Raw genomic sequence first — 17,017 nt, forward strand, 5'->3', positions numbered from 1 at the left:
AGTCTTCCACCTGCGCAAACAGAAGACAACTTAATACTTCTTACAAAGAACATTAATTAATTATTCTTAAATGCACCAAAATCAAATATATTGAGTTCCTACTCTGTTCAGTTCTGCTGAGTCATCCATTCCCCTCTTCAAATCCTTCAATCCATATAAGCCTTTTTTTCTCTTTCAAATTAATGGCCGTTCTTCTTTAGTTTTGTTACATCTATCTATCTATCTATCTATCTATCTATCTATCTATCTATCTATCTATCTATCTATCTATCAATCATCTGTCGATCTATCTCTTCTTTAGCATGGGGATTACTAAATTGACAGTGGTGTGGCCTTAGATTGAACTAATCCTTGTGGCTTGCTTGTTCTACAACTTTTGCCAGGTTACCTGTCCTCCGGTCAGTCCTCTGGATACGATGCTTTCTTGTCTAAGAGCAGAGATGATGTATTGTCCTCCTTAGGGCATTGACATCTGGTCCAAAAGTAGCAATGTGGAACCTTTATTTAAAACTTAGTGTGTGTTAGAGTTCGGTGTTGCTTTGGCTTTCTCTCTTTTTTTTTTTTCTAGTCTCTGACACAGACTGCTTTAGCAGATTGAGACAAAGAACTAAGCTGTCTGAGTTTTCAAGTCTGATCTCTGGGTTTGTACTTTGCATTTCTTACGTGATGAATGTGGCCAGTGAACCAATTCTTTTAGCCTTGACCTGCTCTGTCACAAAGAACTAAGAACCATGCAAATCTCTCCTTGGAACAAACATGATAGCAATTTCATTCCTTTTGATGAATCACAATAGTATCTTGCTCTTGCAACTAATTTTTTTTTTTTATTTTGTCACAAGAGTTCTTTTGAATATTTGTTCTCATCTGTGATCCAGCCTCCTTGGAAACAGGAGATAGTGTGAAAATAAATACTGATGTCTTTTATATCATAAGAAGTGATAAATTAATGTTGCCTTTTCATGACACATGAATCTTAAATACATTTTCTTGAGTGAAACATTGAATAGTCCACAATCTGTGAGAACTAGTTTACTCGTAAAATAGTTTCACTTTGTAAAAAAAAAAAATTGTGCATGTGAGTGCTTTGCCTGCATGTATGTGCACACAACATGTTAATACGTGGTGCCCACAGAGGCCAGAAGAAGGTGTCAGATCCTTTGTAGCTGGAGATCCTCATGCTGGTGAGTTGCCATGTGGGTGCTGGGAACTGATGTGGGTCCCTTGCAACAGCAACAAAAACTGCTGACCCGTCTTTCCTGCCCAATAATTTATTTAAAAAAATCTGAAGATTAACTAGAAGCACATTTGGATAAGCTAAGGAAACATGGAAAGCATTAAACATTTGCTTTTCCTTAGAGAAAACATTTGCTTTTCCTGTTGTACTAAAAGCTAAACAAAATTAAAAGATTTCAGGTGTTCAGTGCAGGGATCTTTGATTTCCTTGGTTAAGGTTGTTCTTGTGTATTTTGTTTATTTTATTGCTATTATCAGTTGAATACTTCCCTGTTCTCATGATTGTCTCTGGGAAAATAATTTATTTTTGTGTGGTGTTTGAATCTTACAATTTAGCTGAATTCTTTTGTTATTTCTGTCAGTTTTAAAAACTGTGTTAAGTTTCTAGCACGCTCTGTTTACCAGTAGTTCACAGCCTGTGGGCCATGACCCCTTTGGGGGTTGCATATCAGATACTTACATTACGATTCATAACAGTAGCAAAATTACAGCTATGAAGCAGCAACAAAATAATTTTGTGGTTGGAGGTCACCACATCATGAGGAGAATTGCAGTAAAGGGTCACAGCATTAGGAAGACTGAGAACCACTAGTTTAGATGGTTGTGTCATTTTTCAAGCAGTTGATTTTACTCCATCCTGTTTAAATTTGTCATCTTAGGGGCTGGACAGATGGTTCAGAGGTTAAGAACACTGATTGTTCTTCCAAAAGTCCCGAGTTCAATTCCCAGCAAACACATGGTGGCTCACAATCATCTACAGTGAGATCTTGTGCATGCAGGCAGAATGCTGTAAAAATAATATATAAACAAATCTTTTTTTTAAAAAAGAACTACATTTGTCATCTTTTATTTATCTGCCTTGGGGAAACTGGCTCTACAAATGCAGAAAGACGAAAATAGACCCATCTCCCACCCTATATACATAAAGCAACTGAAAGTGGGTTGAATAGTTTTATTTCTAACACCCAAAGTAAGTGGAGAAAATGATGGGCTAAAGCTGATTCTGGTAAATATTATTTAAAACTTTGCTTCCAAACACACTTGAAGCAGAGAGAGTGAAACCCAGTGTAACCTACAGGTCCTGGGTGGTCATGGTGTCTCCAGATTCTGCAGTTACAGCAACTGTCCTGCCAAGAGATGCTGGTGATGTCAGAGGCTGTGAAGATGTGGGGGCAGAGGTCTTGTGGGACACCGCTGTACGCTATTGCTATGAGCTGAGTTGCTCAAAATCACACCTATTAAACAATTCTAAGAATAGCAAGTATTTGAAAAGAGGAGAAATAAATTCTTGCTATGACAAATAAAATTTTAGATAATTTGTTTTTAGTAAACTTGCCTTGGAAGAAATGATAAAGATGTTCTTTGAGAGGAGCGATGTGATGTGATATAAAGAGTCAACTTAGACCTAAATAAGAAAGGAGAGATCATGGTAAATATTTTCTTAGCTTCAACTGATCTAACAGAAAATAATCATAACAAAAAAGTTATCCTATGAGTGTGATGAATAGCAACAATACAAAAGGAAATAATTGCTAGTGTAAGATATTTTAAAAATATTTATTATTTTGTTTGTCATATTTTATTATTTACTTTTTTCTTTATGATTATTTGTGTTTGTGTCTGTGTGTCTCTGTGCATACGGATGTCCACAGGGGCCAGAAGAGAATGTAGGATCCCATGGAGCTGGAGTTATAGGTGGCTATGAGCTGGGAACTGAACTCTGGGCCCTTGGAAGAGCAGAGCAGCAAGCACTCCTAACCACTGAGTTGTCCCTCCAGCTCCACGGAGTAAGACAGCTATAGTGTTCTTTTAGAAGAATATAGTTACATAAAGGTAGAGGACCAGTCATAAATGAATATATACAACTTTAGGGTGATATCTTAAACAATATTTTAAAAAGTAGAAAATTGAAAAAAAACTATTTACTAAAAAATGAGAGAAAACCCATGACTTGTAAAATTATTGTTGAAAAGTACGGAAATAGAATAGTGTAAAAATTGTTCTTTAAAGGATGATGTTTTCTTTATCTTCCTTTTATCCTCCTTCTTTCCTTCCTAAGATAGGATCTTGTTCTACATCCAGGCCAGCCTTCACCTCCACATCCTCCTACCTTAGCCTCCCAACTGCTGGGTTTATGAGATCATATCAACATGTCAAACTAAAGGTTTGTATGCATTGAGATTATAGGAAAGTATGTGTAAAATAAACCTTCCCGTTAGAGAGCTTTTTCTTAGGTTTACTATTAATAATTTTTTGCTGGACTAATTTATGCAAGCTTTGCTTTCTGTATAAGAAGAGAAAATGAAAAAAAAAACTGCAGCATTTCTCACACAATGATTTAATTTTTCCTGCTTTAAATTTTAATTAATGGATTCTGTAATGACATAGAAATACTATATTTATAATTGGAGACATGTTTAAAATTCTAATTCTATGACATATGTACGCTACAATGACAGCATAAAAGAATTTGACCCAGATGAAGCTAGAGTCAAATGAATAAACAATCCTCATAGTATGGAATAGAAGACAGAATTGAACAGAAGAAATGAGTTGAGATGCACAATTCCCATTGGACAAGCAAGAAATGGGGTGGCAGGACTTACACATATCCCAGCAACTTACTAAGAAATCAGAAAACACACATGTAAAGGTGTAAGGGCCAGAGACTCAGCACAAGTCAGCTGTGCCTTCCCAAGGGACTGTAGCCAAATTGAAGATTCAACTGGACAACCCTTCTCACATGGGATCTTAGTTTAGAGTGAGGCAAGAGAATCATTCCTGCTTGGATCCCCTGTAATCCGATATCTGGGTGATTGCACAGGATGCCCTTCATCCGTGGAACACCCCACCCTTATCTCTCAGCCCCACACTTTTTAATCTTCACGTGGCCATATGCACCGATTTCTGGCAACACGCAAGTCCCTGGGCTCCACCACTAACACCACGTGAAAACAGTGCCTCGTCTTCCATAGAACTAGTGTCACTCTGTCTCAGTCAACAGCTGGCACGAAAGAGCACCGAGGGATAAACTCACTGAGCCCACAGCATCGTTCTGTGGCAACTGATAGACAGGTCCTTAGAGAGGCATGAGCCTTAAATTAAGTTCTGTCTTGCTTAGTGGGACAAATGCATTGTCCTGTTTCCTGGGGATCTAGTTTTAAATTCAGGAATATGGTGCGCAAAAGCACAGCCCCAGACATTGCAACCTCAAGGCCAAGGTGTTTCATTTCTCTGTTCCATCACAGTGACTTTTCTCTTCTGCCTAACCAGGCCCTTGACGCCTGTGTGCCTGCTCCTGAGTCCCTTGTTTGGTGGATGAATATTGTTTTCCGAGCCCCGGTGCCCTACTGACAGTTGGCTCATCTACAGACTCACCACAGGCACAAACATCTGAAATCACACATTAAACCTCACCCAATATTATTAAGGCCAGCGATGCCCGGTGTTTAGCACAGCTCTCCCACTCACTCTTCTCGCACTGCATCTGTGCCTGTCACTCAGCGGTCACTCCATTCAGCTCTGATTCCTCACTAACCTCCCCCCCAGCCCCAATTGATCTTTCCCTCCATCTTTTCTTGTGACAACTCGCTCACTGCCATATTTGGTAATCATGGAAAAAAAAGATATCCTTGGGAAACATTTTATTATTTGTGTGTGCTTTTTGGGAGAGAGAGAGAGAGAGAGAGAGAGAGAGAGAGAGAGAGAGAGAGGAGAGAGAGAGAGAGAGAGAGAGAGAGAGAGAGAGAGAATATCATGATGGCAGGTTTATAGAGGTCAGAGGGTAGCCTTGGATATCAACTCTCACTTTCCACCTTGTTTGAGACAGGATCTCTTGACCATGGCTGCATATACCAGACTTGCTGGCCACGAGCTTCCTAGGATTCTGACTCCACTTCCTATCTCACTGCAGCAGCGTGAAATTACAGATGTGTACACTACCACATCCCGGCTTTATATGGGTTGGGGGATCCAAACTCAGTTCTTTATGCGAACAAAGCATGTACTTTACCCACCTAGTCATCTCTTCAGCCCCAACATTTTTATTCTGAAATAGCAATTATAGCTCATTTCTTACACGAACACTAGCCCTTTGGTATGTACCACACATTATTCCTCGTCCTATATTGTGAGTTCCAGTTGGTCTTTGCCCACACTCACACTAGCTCAGGGTTTGGGCAGCACCAAACCTTCCTATGGGAGTCCAGTGTGTGGGTGAGAGGCAGGGATGCCCCATTAGGGAGCACACAAGTGAACATAGACATCCTTCCAACTGATGGTCCTCTGAATTCTGAGGAGAGTAAGCACATCCTGGGAGTTCACTGAGTGTGAAGTGTCCATTTGTTTTCTTCTTGATAAAATCTTTTATTAAAGGTATGGAATTATGTTAGGTTCCGTGCTTGGTTCCCAAAGGCCCACATTCTCTTTGCAGCCAGTAATGGATGTTCATAAATTTAGAAAACTATTTGAAGGACAGAACTCCTCACTGAAAATATTGCAAGTTCACTAAATAGTCAGCTAAATATACAGCTTCAGAAAATAGAATTGATCAGACATCTTTAAACACCTAATGAGGCTTTAGATTGGAAAGCCTACACAAAGAAATGCTGGTTTGATTCTGTGGTCCAAGACCTGACTTAGGTTAATAGTAAGGATCTTGTTTAAGTTCCCAACTCCAGCACTCAGACTGGGGATCAGATTTACAGGAAGGAAGATTGGGACTGGTCAAGAAGAAAATCTGAAAAAAGAAGGAAGGGTTCTAAAGCTAGAGTGCCTGGGAAGAGAGCCATATTCCTGACATTCAGAGCCTTACATTCATTTGGAGGCGAACTTCAGAACCTGAAAGGATATATGTGTTAGGTAAAGGCTTGTGTTAGCTGGTTTGAAACGTCTTCACTTGCCCTGATCTTTACTTTTCTAGTTGAAAACTGAATCCTTCCTTCTAACTTCCCTTGGTGCACTGCACATTAAGATTCCCATATTTGATTTTTATTTATCGTAAAACCCAGCTTTTCTCTGTTCGTCTCTCTCTGTGTGTGTCTCTATGAATAGCTTTAAGAATAATAAACTGTTGGGAGCCCTGATGGTCTTGGCAGGTTCTAGTGGAGCTACATTCAAGTCGCACAGTTCAGTTTTCCCTCTGAACCGAAGAGGAGGGTGGATGGGTTCCTTCCTAATAACCTTCTCGGTTTGGCCAGGTATTGTTACATTTGAATCTAGTTTCAGTTGCTTCCATCCTGCCCCCATATACAGCTCCCCTATGAGGGCTGGGTCACCAAGGACGCTATTAAAGCCAGCTAGGCACCAGCGCATCTTTCTATCAGTTCTCCTGGTCATTTGCTCTTGTGCAGACCCAGTCATACTGTGATCTGGCTCCAGCATCCTTCACAGTGGAAACCATATTACACTGCCATTTATTCCTTAAAAAAATTTTTTAAGGCAGTCTGAAAGATTCCTCCATCGAATATCCAATAAGAGCCCACTCCAAAATTTCAGTCCAAGTCCCTCAAAGCAGGGATGGGCCAGACTCAGCGGAGCTGACATTCCAAGAGTGAGTTCATAAATGTCTTGCTTTCAATATGCCTCTGCACACAGAACATGATCCCCATCCGTGACAAGTTTCCTCTGTGTGTACCGATCCAAGAAATTCTTCTTGGTTTATTGCAACAGCTCTGCCTATGCCTCTATTCTTTTCCTACCAACTTCCAACTATTTACTGTGTAATAGGAACCTTGATTTTTTAAATCTATCTTCACTGTGTACATTAAAATTATTTTCCTTATTTTAGTAGTCGGAAAGGAAAAGGTGCAGGTGAGTTATTTATTTTTGATGTGCTGCATGTGGGGTAGGTATAGGGTGTATACAAAATAGAAAATGACTCTGTTGGGTTAAATTATTTTCTATTAATTTAACATTTGTTTGTCCCGAATCTGGAGACCCAACACAATGGAGCTCACTGCTAATTACCCAGTACAATATTTAAAAAAAAATTTTTTTACTATGTATTTAAACATCTCAAGCATTCAGCACTTACCTGAAGTCCAAGGTCAGAAATTTTACAATTTTACTTTCTTCCAATGTACTGGGTTTGAAGCAGACGAGACCCACTGGAGAAACGAGAAACCTTGTGATGTCTGAAAGACACTTTGTTCCTTGGTCCTAATTTCACCTGTGGTGGGAAAGAATGAGGTCAGAGCTCCTGTCCCTGAGAAGTCAACATAGCACAGACAGCTGAGAATGCTGAGGAGCTTAACACAGGAGGCAGGAGCTTACCTCTCAATAGTCACCTGCATGGCACACTGACCAGCTAAGGTCAGGAATTGGCTGGCTTGTTTCCGAGCCTCCTCTTGATCCTAAGGCCATACTCACCAGTTATACCCTGAGGACCTTTAGAAGCATTTTTTCCCCAAGTCCTATTACAGTAGGCTTGAACCCAGGGTCTTGCCCACACTAGGCAAGTACTCTACCACTGAGCTATACCTCCAGTCCCACAGAAGCGTTCTTTAAAAGCAGGGGAGAATGAGTAGCTTATGCTGCATGACCTTGGAGACGTAGGGCCCACTGTGGCAATTATAATGAACTTGACTAGCTCTCTAAATTATGCCGTGTAGCCCTTAGTTCTGTCAGACCAACTTCTTACTTGGTCACGTGATTCTGCAGCCTGAGATTTTTTTTTCTCCTTCCCTGCTCTGACCCCAGTGTCCTACCAGCCTTTTGCTAGACAAACCGAATTCCACGTCTCACTTGAAGCCTGCCATGTTCACATTGCCACAGCTCTCTTCCTTCTCTGGGGTCATCACATGATGCTCATGTTCTCCCAGACACTTGTTCCATTGATCCAATTAATTTTTTTTATGATATTTTCATTTTTTCTGTTATAATATTTAATAGCTTAGTGCTTATTATTCATGTTCCATTTTTATTTTCAACGTATTTTACAAATTCACATATTTATTAAAAAACAATGCATGGGCAAATAACACCTTTTTCCCTATAATATGAGGAAGAAGGTAATGTGCAAGGTTTCCCATATTCACTGAAGGAATTATAATACGAATTAAGGAAAAACTTTACTGATACTATTAATAGCTAAGACTTTCATTATATGACTGACCTCCAGTTTCCCCATCAGTAGGATGTTATCGTGATCTCTCTTTCTAACCATTGTTTGTAGATTAATGGCATACTGTGTTTGAGGTGCCTGGTGCATGGTAAGTATTCATCAAGTGGTTCTGTCATCATAATAACTAAAAAATTTTAAAGTACATCACATTCTTTTGGACTAATAAAACCTCCATTGACACACCGTACTTGAAATAATTTTAATCAGTGTGGAAAACACAAGTCTTTTCCTTCACACAAGAAGCACAACACCATCAGGAGAAACATTACAAACACTGCAAAAACTACAATCTTCACACACAGTTAATGCAAATGGCACAGATTATCATATATGAATGGAAGACTTAATTTGGATGACATGACCAATGAGTGGAAAATAATAGCTAAAAAGTACATAGTTCTTATGACAAACCAGGCATTCTTGCTGGAACTCTGCATCAGCCCAGGCAATGTTTCATAATAACTTTGAGTATTAGTTCCTGTTATCATGCTGGTTTAACAGAAGACAGTGCTGAGGCACATTTTGCCTGGTGTCACTGACTCAACTACTCAGTGCCACTCTTCCCTCTAAAGCTGGTGTGCTGGCTAGTTTTATGTCAACTTGACATAAACTAGGGTCATCTGGGAGGAGGGGACCTCAGCTGAGAAAATGCCTTTTTATGATGGGGCTGTAGGCAAGCCTGTAGATAATTTTCTTAATTAATGATTGCTGGGAGAGGGCCCAGCCCATTGTGGGTAGGATTACCCACTTGCTGGTGGTCCTGGGTTCTATAAGAAATCAGGCCGAGAAAGACATGTGGAACAAGCCACTCAGCAGCACTCCTCCATGGCTTCTGCATCAGCTCCTGCCTCGCTGTTCCCACCCTTTGCTTCCTTTGCTTCCTTCAATAGACTGTGACTCAGGATATATAAGCCAAATAAACCCTCCCCCTGCCAGTTGCTTTTGATCATGGTGTTTTATCACAGTGGTAGAAACCCTAAGATACTAGGTGTGAATGAATAAATTGAGTTCCCAGGAATACTTTTCTATAGTTCTGGAAGAAAAAAAAATGTTAGGAAACTATATGAGTGCCTATCTGGTTACACTTTGGTGTTAGTCAGCCTTTTCATCACAAAACACCTTCAGAACAAGTTAAATGGGAAAGGATTTATCTTGGCTCACTGTTCCAGACCATCATGGTGGGTATGGGTGATGGTTTGAATGATAATGGCTTAGTCATTAGAAAATGACACTACTTGAGAAGAATTAGGAGGTGTGGCCTTGTTGGAGTAGGTGTGGCATTGCAGGAGGAAGTGTGTAACTGGGGGTTGGCCTTGAGGTTTCAAAAGCCTAAGGAAGGCCTAGTGTCTCTCTCTTCCTGCTGCCTGTAGATCTAGGTGTAGAACTCTTAGCTACTTTTCCATCACCATGTTTGTCTGTGTACTGCCATGTCAGTGTTCTGGGTTACTTGAGACAATTGATCAAAGAAACAGAGACACTGAAGGATGACTTCAGGCTTCTCAACAGCAGGGGGATAAGCTTCTCAAGGACTGAATTTTTAATCTATTTTTCAGAGCCTCTTTATTGTTACACAAAAGGCACTTTTAGCAAGTCGATTTCTGCAGATCAAAACTTATATGATCTAGGAGTTGTCTGAAGGAACCATTATCTAAGCAATTCTCAGCCATATGAGCCTTCCTGGTTTGCCATTTATGTCTGGGGACTAAGTTATGCAAAGTCTCTGTGAATCCTTTGGAAGAGCAACCCTATAAGACTAAGATAACAATCACTGACTATTTAAAAAAGACTGCTTCAAAGCCTAGTGCCATCACTGCAGAATTCATGCCAGATACAATGGTTGTGCTAAAATTTTGTTACACTGCCATGCTTCCTTACATTTTGATAATAGACTAAACCTGTGAAAGTGAAAACAAACTCCCAATGCTTTCTTTTATAAGCATTGTCTTGGTTATAGTGTCCCTTCACAACAATAGAACAGTAACTAAGTATGGTAGGCCAGAACCATTGAAATCATGGCAGCCAGAAAACAGAAAAGAAATACCTGTGCCTGTTGACTTTTGGAATTTACCCCCTTTAGTCCATCTGGGCCCCAATGTAGAGCTGGTGCTTTCTACATTTAGGGTGAATCATCCTCATCTAATTAATCTCTGAAAACATGTGAGGAGATTCGGCCATGGGGGTGATGTGTTAGGAATTATCCAGTAGAGTCTGGTGGCTTCACCAGTAAGTATTGAAGGGAGGAATAGGCCCTGTGACCCTCCTCACCCTTGACTAGAGTTGACAAGAGTCCAGTCTTGTACAGGCCCAGTTCAATCTCCTGAGTGCCTCTCAGGTCAATAAAATTGCCAAACAAACACTTGTTAAAAATAAAAAAAGAGGTGTAGACACCTTGATTATAAGATATAGAGAAACCAAACTGGACATAAGCTAGAAGCTTCCTCCCTGCCACCAGCATTTATAATTCTGAAAAGTGGCTAAGTAGGCTGCTGGGGAGAAAAGGCATTAGTAGTTTTATATGGCTATGAATCTATCTACTACAATGTTTGCCTGCTTGGAATATGGACCCAGTGGTGCAACAGTGGTACAACTGTTATGGGCCTAACTAAGAACACTCTGGTTGGGTTCAAGGTCTGCTGCTAAGGAGGGATTTTTAGTCTAATTTTATAAGCCTGATTTTTAAAAAAGGCATGGATGGGTGAGGAGATTATAAGCATAGGTGGGCAGCTTATTGTTGCATAGTTAAACTGACATGGCATCAAACTGCCTTCATGCTTATAACCATAGACAAATGCTAACTGTAATCAGTAAGTATCTCTTTACAAAAAATGATATAGAATACAGAAACTTTTGGATGATCAAGGTGATGAGAAAACAGAACAGTGGAGCACTGAGTCCTAAACAAGACATTTCTGCTACTTCTTTAAAGGCTCACGGAATACCATGGAAGAAGGGGCAGAAAAAAATATATGAGCCAGAAAATAGGGAGAGAGCCTGTAAAATTATCTTCTGAATATATCACAGCCATTGTGATCACAATTTCACAACCTCTGTGATTGCCTGAACTGGGCCTGGACCCTTGTCAGCGCTAGCCACGGACAAGTAGTGTCACAGGGCCCTCTCCCTCACTGCTGATGAATTCAATACCCGCTGGTGAGCCCACCAGGCTCTACGAGATAATTCCTAACACACAGACGCATCCAGAGGACTCTGGCTAAATTTAGTAGGCTACAAAACATCAGCAGCAGCAGCAGCAGCAGCAGCAGCAACAAGTTGCTGTTTTAATTTGCTGTCTGTCGAGGTGATAAAACACTGACCGAAAACAACTTGGGAAGTAACAGGTTTACTTCACTTTATGGTTATAGTCTGTCCACCACGGAAGGAAGCCAAAGTAGGAACTCAAGGCTGGAGCTTGAAGCAGAAACCATGGCAGAATGTTGGTTACTGGATTTCTCCCAGGCTCACTTTCAGCTACTTTCTCTTCTATACCCAGACTTATGTGCCTAGGAGTAGTACTGCCTCCAGTGGCCTGGTGCCTCCTACATCAATTAGCAACAGGAAAAATGCCCCACAGACATGACGTAGACAAGTCCATCAGCTGAGGCTCTTTTTTTTTCAGTGTGTCAAGTGACAATCAATATTGGGCATCACTAACAAGTGTAGAGAATATGAGGTCCTTGTGTACACAAATAAGCTCTAGGGAAAACAGGAAGGTTAAACACGTAGAGTTATCCCATCAAAGAAAGATGTTTACCTGTTTCCCACACTGAAAGCTGGGCATAGATGTAGTGTAGAGCCTGGCTCCTCCTGATTCCCCCAGACTGTTATGTTTATTTATTCCAGACTCTTTCTCTATAGAGCTTGAGCATTGCCTCACAGTCAACGAAACCCATCCTTTTGAGAGTTGTCACTTGTACCTAGGTAACTTCTGTGTTATCTGCAGGGCCAGGCCAGTCCTGATTCCCACAGGCATTATGTTTACCTCGGTCATTCTCTCTAGACCCTTATCCTGAGCATCGTTTCTGAGTCAACAGAACCCATCTTTATGGAAGAAGCCATATGTACTTTGCAAAGAGCTTCAACATAGACACACCTTAAGCTTTATTGTACACACAAGATTGGGTTAATTATTATCAGAAAATTTCTTTCCAAAATTGTGGTGTGCTGAAATAGGGCTAAAATAAACTGCCTGGTATCAGTCTCCAGAAGTTTGAGCCAACACCATCTAACAAGTCATTTTGAATTGGATTTTATTTTTGCCTCATGCAGATTGACACTCTGCTGGCCCTCGTGGTCGCAGGAACCCCCACATTCATGAACATGGGAAAGGGACCTGTAAGGGGAGAAGGATATGGTGGTGGAAGGGAGATAAGAGAGAGTGTGGTCTTGAGGGTAATCAGAAAACATTACATGTATGAAATAATCTAAGAGCAAATTTCAATAATAAAAAGAATAAAAGATACAATTATTATTATACTGTTTATTGTTTTACATATAGGAAATCTGTGGGAAGATTGTTAGATTTTTTTATACATTTTCATATATTTTCAATATACTCATCAAACACTGATTTTTAACAGCTTTCTTGTGCTGTAATTCACATAGTGCATATGTTTAAGAATTACATTTTAATGTTTCAGTATACTCATAGATTTGTATATTTATCATTTTATTTCATGCCCACTTTCAGTCACTGTCCTGACTCACTTTCAGGCAACAATTGACGCCATTTTGTCTCCTTCGACATTTCTAGTAAGGCACTCCACAGTGCGTGTGACCTAAGCTGCCTTTGCACAGTTCTTCGGGAGTTTGTCCACGATGGTGTCCTTCAGCATGACACTCTTTTACATGACTGACAAGGTTCTCTCTCACAGACAGATGTAACCTTCTCTATTCTCTCAGTTATTGACGTGCATTTGGCTTGTCTCCACAGTTGGCTGCTATGAATAGTGATGCCTTGAGACATTGGTAACTTTGATTTGTGACTATTGACTTCCGTACTGTCAAGGGAAAGCAAGCAAATTGTGTTAATGAAACTAAATGTGTTTAGCACATACCTGAAAACCTGAGAAAAGACAGGCATTTAAAAAAATGATATCAGTCCTCCAAAGAGTCTAAAAAGGACAAAAGAAATCTGCTGCTCAAATACTTCACGTGGTGTCCATCATAGCTGGTGTTTGTGTAACCTGCTGTTGGATTTATTTTGCCAGAAAATTTGATGAGTAAAAATGGGTAAAATTTATATGAGCTAGGCTTGTTGTTGGGTCACGAACAGAGGAGATTTATGTTTCTCTTTAGTCTTTCAGGATTGTATAAGCTCTTACCCCCAATCTTGGAGGATGACATGCAGTAAAGGGGGGCTGATTGAGTGAATAAGCAGTGTGTGCTTTCTGGGGGCCAGCTTTTGCTCAGCTCCTGGCTGATTTTATCTGGGGCATTTTGGGATCAGGGTTGCCAGATATCTGGGATCCTTTATAAGAAAAACAATCATGCACGAGACCTGTGCATGATTAAACCAGGCAACAGTGCAGCACAAGTGGGGAGGGTCTCATAAGCTCCCACGCTAGCAAAGAAGCTGTTGATAGTTGACAGAATCTGGAGAAAGGGAGTCAGTTTTCTTTCACTTGCTTTTCTGCTCAATGACTTCTGCTCGATTTTCTCTTTTACTGTGGTTCTAGGGCTCAGATCCAGGGCTTTGCTCACAGCCAGCCAATCCTCTGCCACCGAGCTGTGACCCCAGCCCTTCTGTTTGACTTTTGAATTGTTTCTGGCTCCCTATGTTGGTTCTTAAATATTTTTTTGGGGTTGGGATTCTGCGTTATTTCTGCATTGCCTGTATTTGTTTATTCATTTCCCTTAACCATCTATTTTAAGTTCTCCATTCAAGTGTTTGCCCTGTTGTCTCCTTGCTTAGTCAGGTGAAGACATGCTTCCGTGGAAGCTCTTGGTGTGTATTGCTGTACAACATCATTTATGAACCGAAGAACTAAGGATTTATTCCAGCCGCTTAAATCCGGCTGTATGGTTGTCTTTGCAGATGTTTAAAGCTTCTTTTCATTCACTCTCAGTCTGTAGTCCCCTTTCCCTTTTCAGCACTAGATGGCAGGCTAAGCCCAGGATAGCCACAGGCACGCTACTGATGTATGTCAGTGTTTCAGAGCTGGAGGGGGATGCCAGCCCAGACAGAGCTGGTGTGCTGTTCAGCAGGTGTGAGTGGGTCCCAAGAAGGTTGTTTTCATAGTACAACCCTTCTGCACCATAGAAATCACCTCAGTTGTGAGCTGTGGCCTGTGATTAGAAGCAAGTAATCCCCCTTGCTCTCGGTGAGCTAACCATACCAAGACAAGGCCCTAGCTACATGGAGCACTCCTGACCACAAACACCACAAAGACTACACCGAATCTGGTCCCTTGAGATCATCGCAGGTCTAGATAAAACCAACGTACTCACTGGCCTGAGCTGCATGCTGCTGAGGTAGATGACCCAAATCCACCATAACCAGCAGCAGGTGATGATGGCCAGAACAGAAATGTGACATCAGGGAAACAGGCCTCCTGTTGCCTTGATTCTAGAACTCTCTGTATGGACACTAACCTGGGTGTGGGAGCCATTAGAATCATCCCAGGGTTGGGTTTCACCGATCCCTGAGTCCCAAGGCAAAGTCTTGGGATTACTGTGCTATCCTACCCTTGAAAACGAAGCCTTGAACTCTGATGAGCTGGGATAGTGTGATGAAAGCAGTGTTTTGACCACCGAGGCTGAACCTATGTTGGGACATAGGGACTAAGAAAGTCATTTGAATTTGTTCCATACCATTTCCATAGTATAAAATAAATATAAAACGAACAAGTAACGTCAGTAGCAAAAAGTGAGAAATTCCAATTAAAATGATGTGTTATACAATCACATTTATGAATAATGTATTCCAATAGTAAGCATCAAATACTTTTGCACCAACCTAATGTTAAATATTTTACTAGCTCTTGTTTGCTCTTCTACTTGGAGTCCTTGGCTCTCCCTAGCACCTTCCACAGAGCCCCCTTCACATCCTTGTTCCTCAGGGTATAGATCAGAGGGTTGAGCATGGGGGTGATGACAGTATAAAAGAGGGCAACAAACTTCCCCTCACTTTCAGAATACCCACGAACAGGTTGTAAATATGTGTATATGCCTGAGCCATAAAACAGAGAAACCACAATGAGGTGAGATGCACACGTCCCAAAAGCCTTTCTGCGACCAGCCGTTGACTTGATGTTCAGCACTGCCCTGGCAATGTGGGCATAGGAGCCTAGAATGAGCACTAAAGGACAGACTAAGATTATGACCCGGGCCACAAACAAATTGGCCTCTATTCCCCCTGTGTCCTCACAGGCCAGCTTCAGGAGAACAGGCAGCTCGCAGAAGAAGTGGTTCAGTATGTGTCCACAGAGAGGCATGGCCATCACCAGGCTTGTCTGAATCAGAGAGTTCACGAGGCCTCCCACCCAGGAGAATGCAACCAGTGCCCTGCAGAGAGGGGGGTGCATAATGGTCGTGTAGTGGAGTGGGCGGCACACAGCGGCATAGCGATCTATAGCCATTGCCACCAGAAGCACACACTCAATTCCTCCCAGGGAGAGCATTATGAAGAGCTGGGCCACACACCTTCCAAAGCTGATGGTCCTGTCAAGTCCAGAGAGATTGACCAGGAGCTGAGGCACGGTGCTGGCCGTGTAGCAGAGGTCCAGGAAGGAGAGGTGGCAGAGGAAGTAATACATGGGTGTGTGCAGGCGGAGGTCCAGTCGAGACAGAATGATGATCACGGTGTTGCCAAGGAGAGTCAGAGAGTAGAAAATAGAAATGAAAGCAAAAAAGACAGGCTCCAGGTGGGGCCAGTCTGAGAATCCCACCAAAATGAAGCCCTCTTCTGAACTGGTGTTCAGACTTTCCATAGTCTTCCACCTGCGCAAACAGAAGACAACTCAGTGCTTCCATGAAGAACATGAATGACTATTCCCTCCTCAGATGCCTTAAAATTGCAGATTTTGCCAGGTGGTGGTGTGTACCACTGATCTCAGTGATCAGAAGGCAGGGGCAGGTGGGTTCCTGAGTTCAAGGTCAGCCTGGTTTACATATTGAGTTCCAGGACAGCCAGAGGTACACAGAGAAGTCTTTTCTCAAAGAGTGTTTTTTTTTTTTAGAGGTTCTATTGATGTTGATATTCTTTCCATTTGTGTTAAAACATCCTTATAGATATGTTTGTTAATTCCTAGACAGGATATTTTGATCATATTCATTTTCACTCCTTCTTCTTAACCCCTTCGTCCACCAACTTCCCCAACCCTCTCCTAACTTCATGTCCTCTATCTTCCAAAGAAATGTAACCCACTGGATCCAATTTGTAATGTCAGTTTGTACGTGGGCATGAGACTAACTACTGGAGCATGGTTGGCCTACTGGAGGCTGCACCCTTGATGAAAATGATGACTTGTTGAACTGATGCCTCCTGGCAGCCATCAGTTGTTAATTGCTCCTTCTTTAGCCAGGGGTAGGGTCTTGTGAACCCTTCTGTCCTCCATACTGGCATGTTGCCAGGCTTGATCTTGTACACACCTTCTACAGGCCACCAAGCAGATCACTGGATTGTAAGGGTGTGGCCTGTCTTGAACCCCATCCCTGTTGCCT

General features: G+C 41.5%; 1 protein-coding gene across 1 annotated transcript; it reads right to left on the reverse strand.

The window, feature by feature from the left end:
- Positions 1–15,348: 15,348 nt before the first annotated feature.
- Positions 15,349–16,284, reverse strand: LOC110547379 (olfactory receptor 2Y1-like). Its single transcript, XM_021634893.1, has one exon. It carries the CDS (start codon positions 16,282–16,284, stop codon positions 15,349–15,351), a length of 936 nt encoding a protein of 311 aa, XP_021490568.1.
- Between the last annotated feature and the right edge of the window lie 733 nt (positions 16,285–17,017).

The sequence above is a fragment of the Meriones unguiculatus genome, chromosome 11, assembly GCF_030254825.1.
Source record: "Meriones unguiculatus strain TT.TT164.6M chromosome 11, Bangor_MerUng_6.1, whole genome shotgun sequence".
NCBI lineage: Eukaryota > Metazoa > Chordata > Mammalia > Rodentia > Muridae > Meriones > Meriones unguiculatus.

What these genes read in the sequence shown, in the direction of transcription:
- LOC110547379 (XM_021634893.1), bottom strand. Translation starts at nt 16,284, where the DNA reads ATGGAAAGTCTGAACACCAGTTCAGAAGAGGGCTTCATTTTGGTGGGA.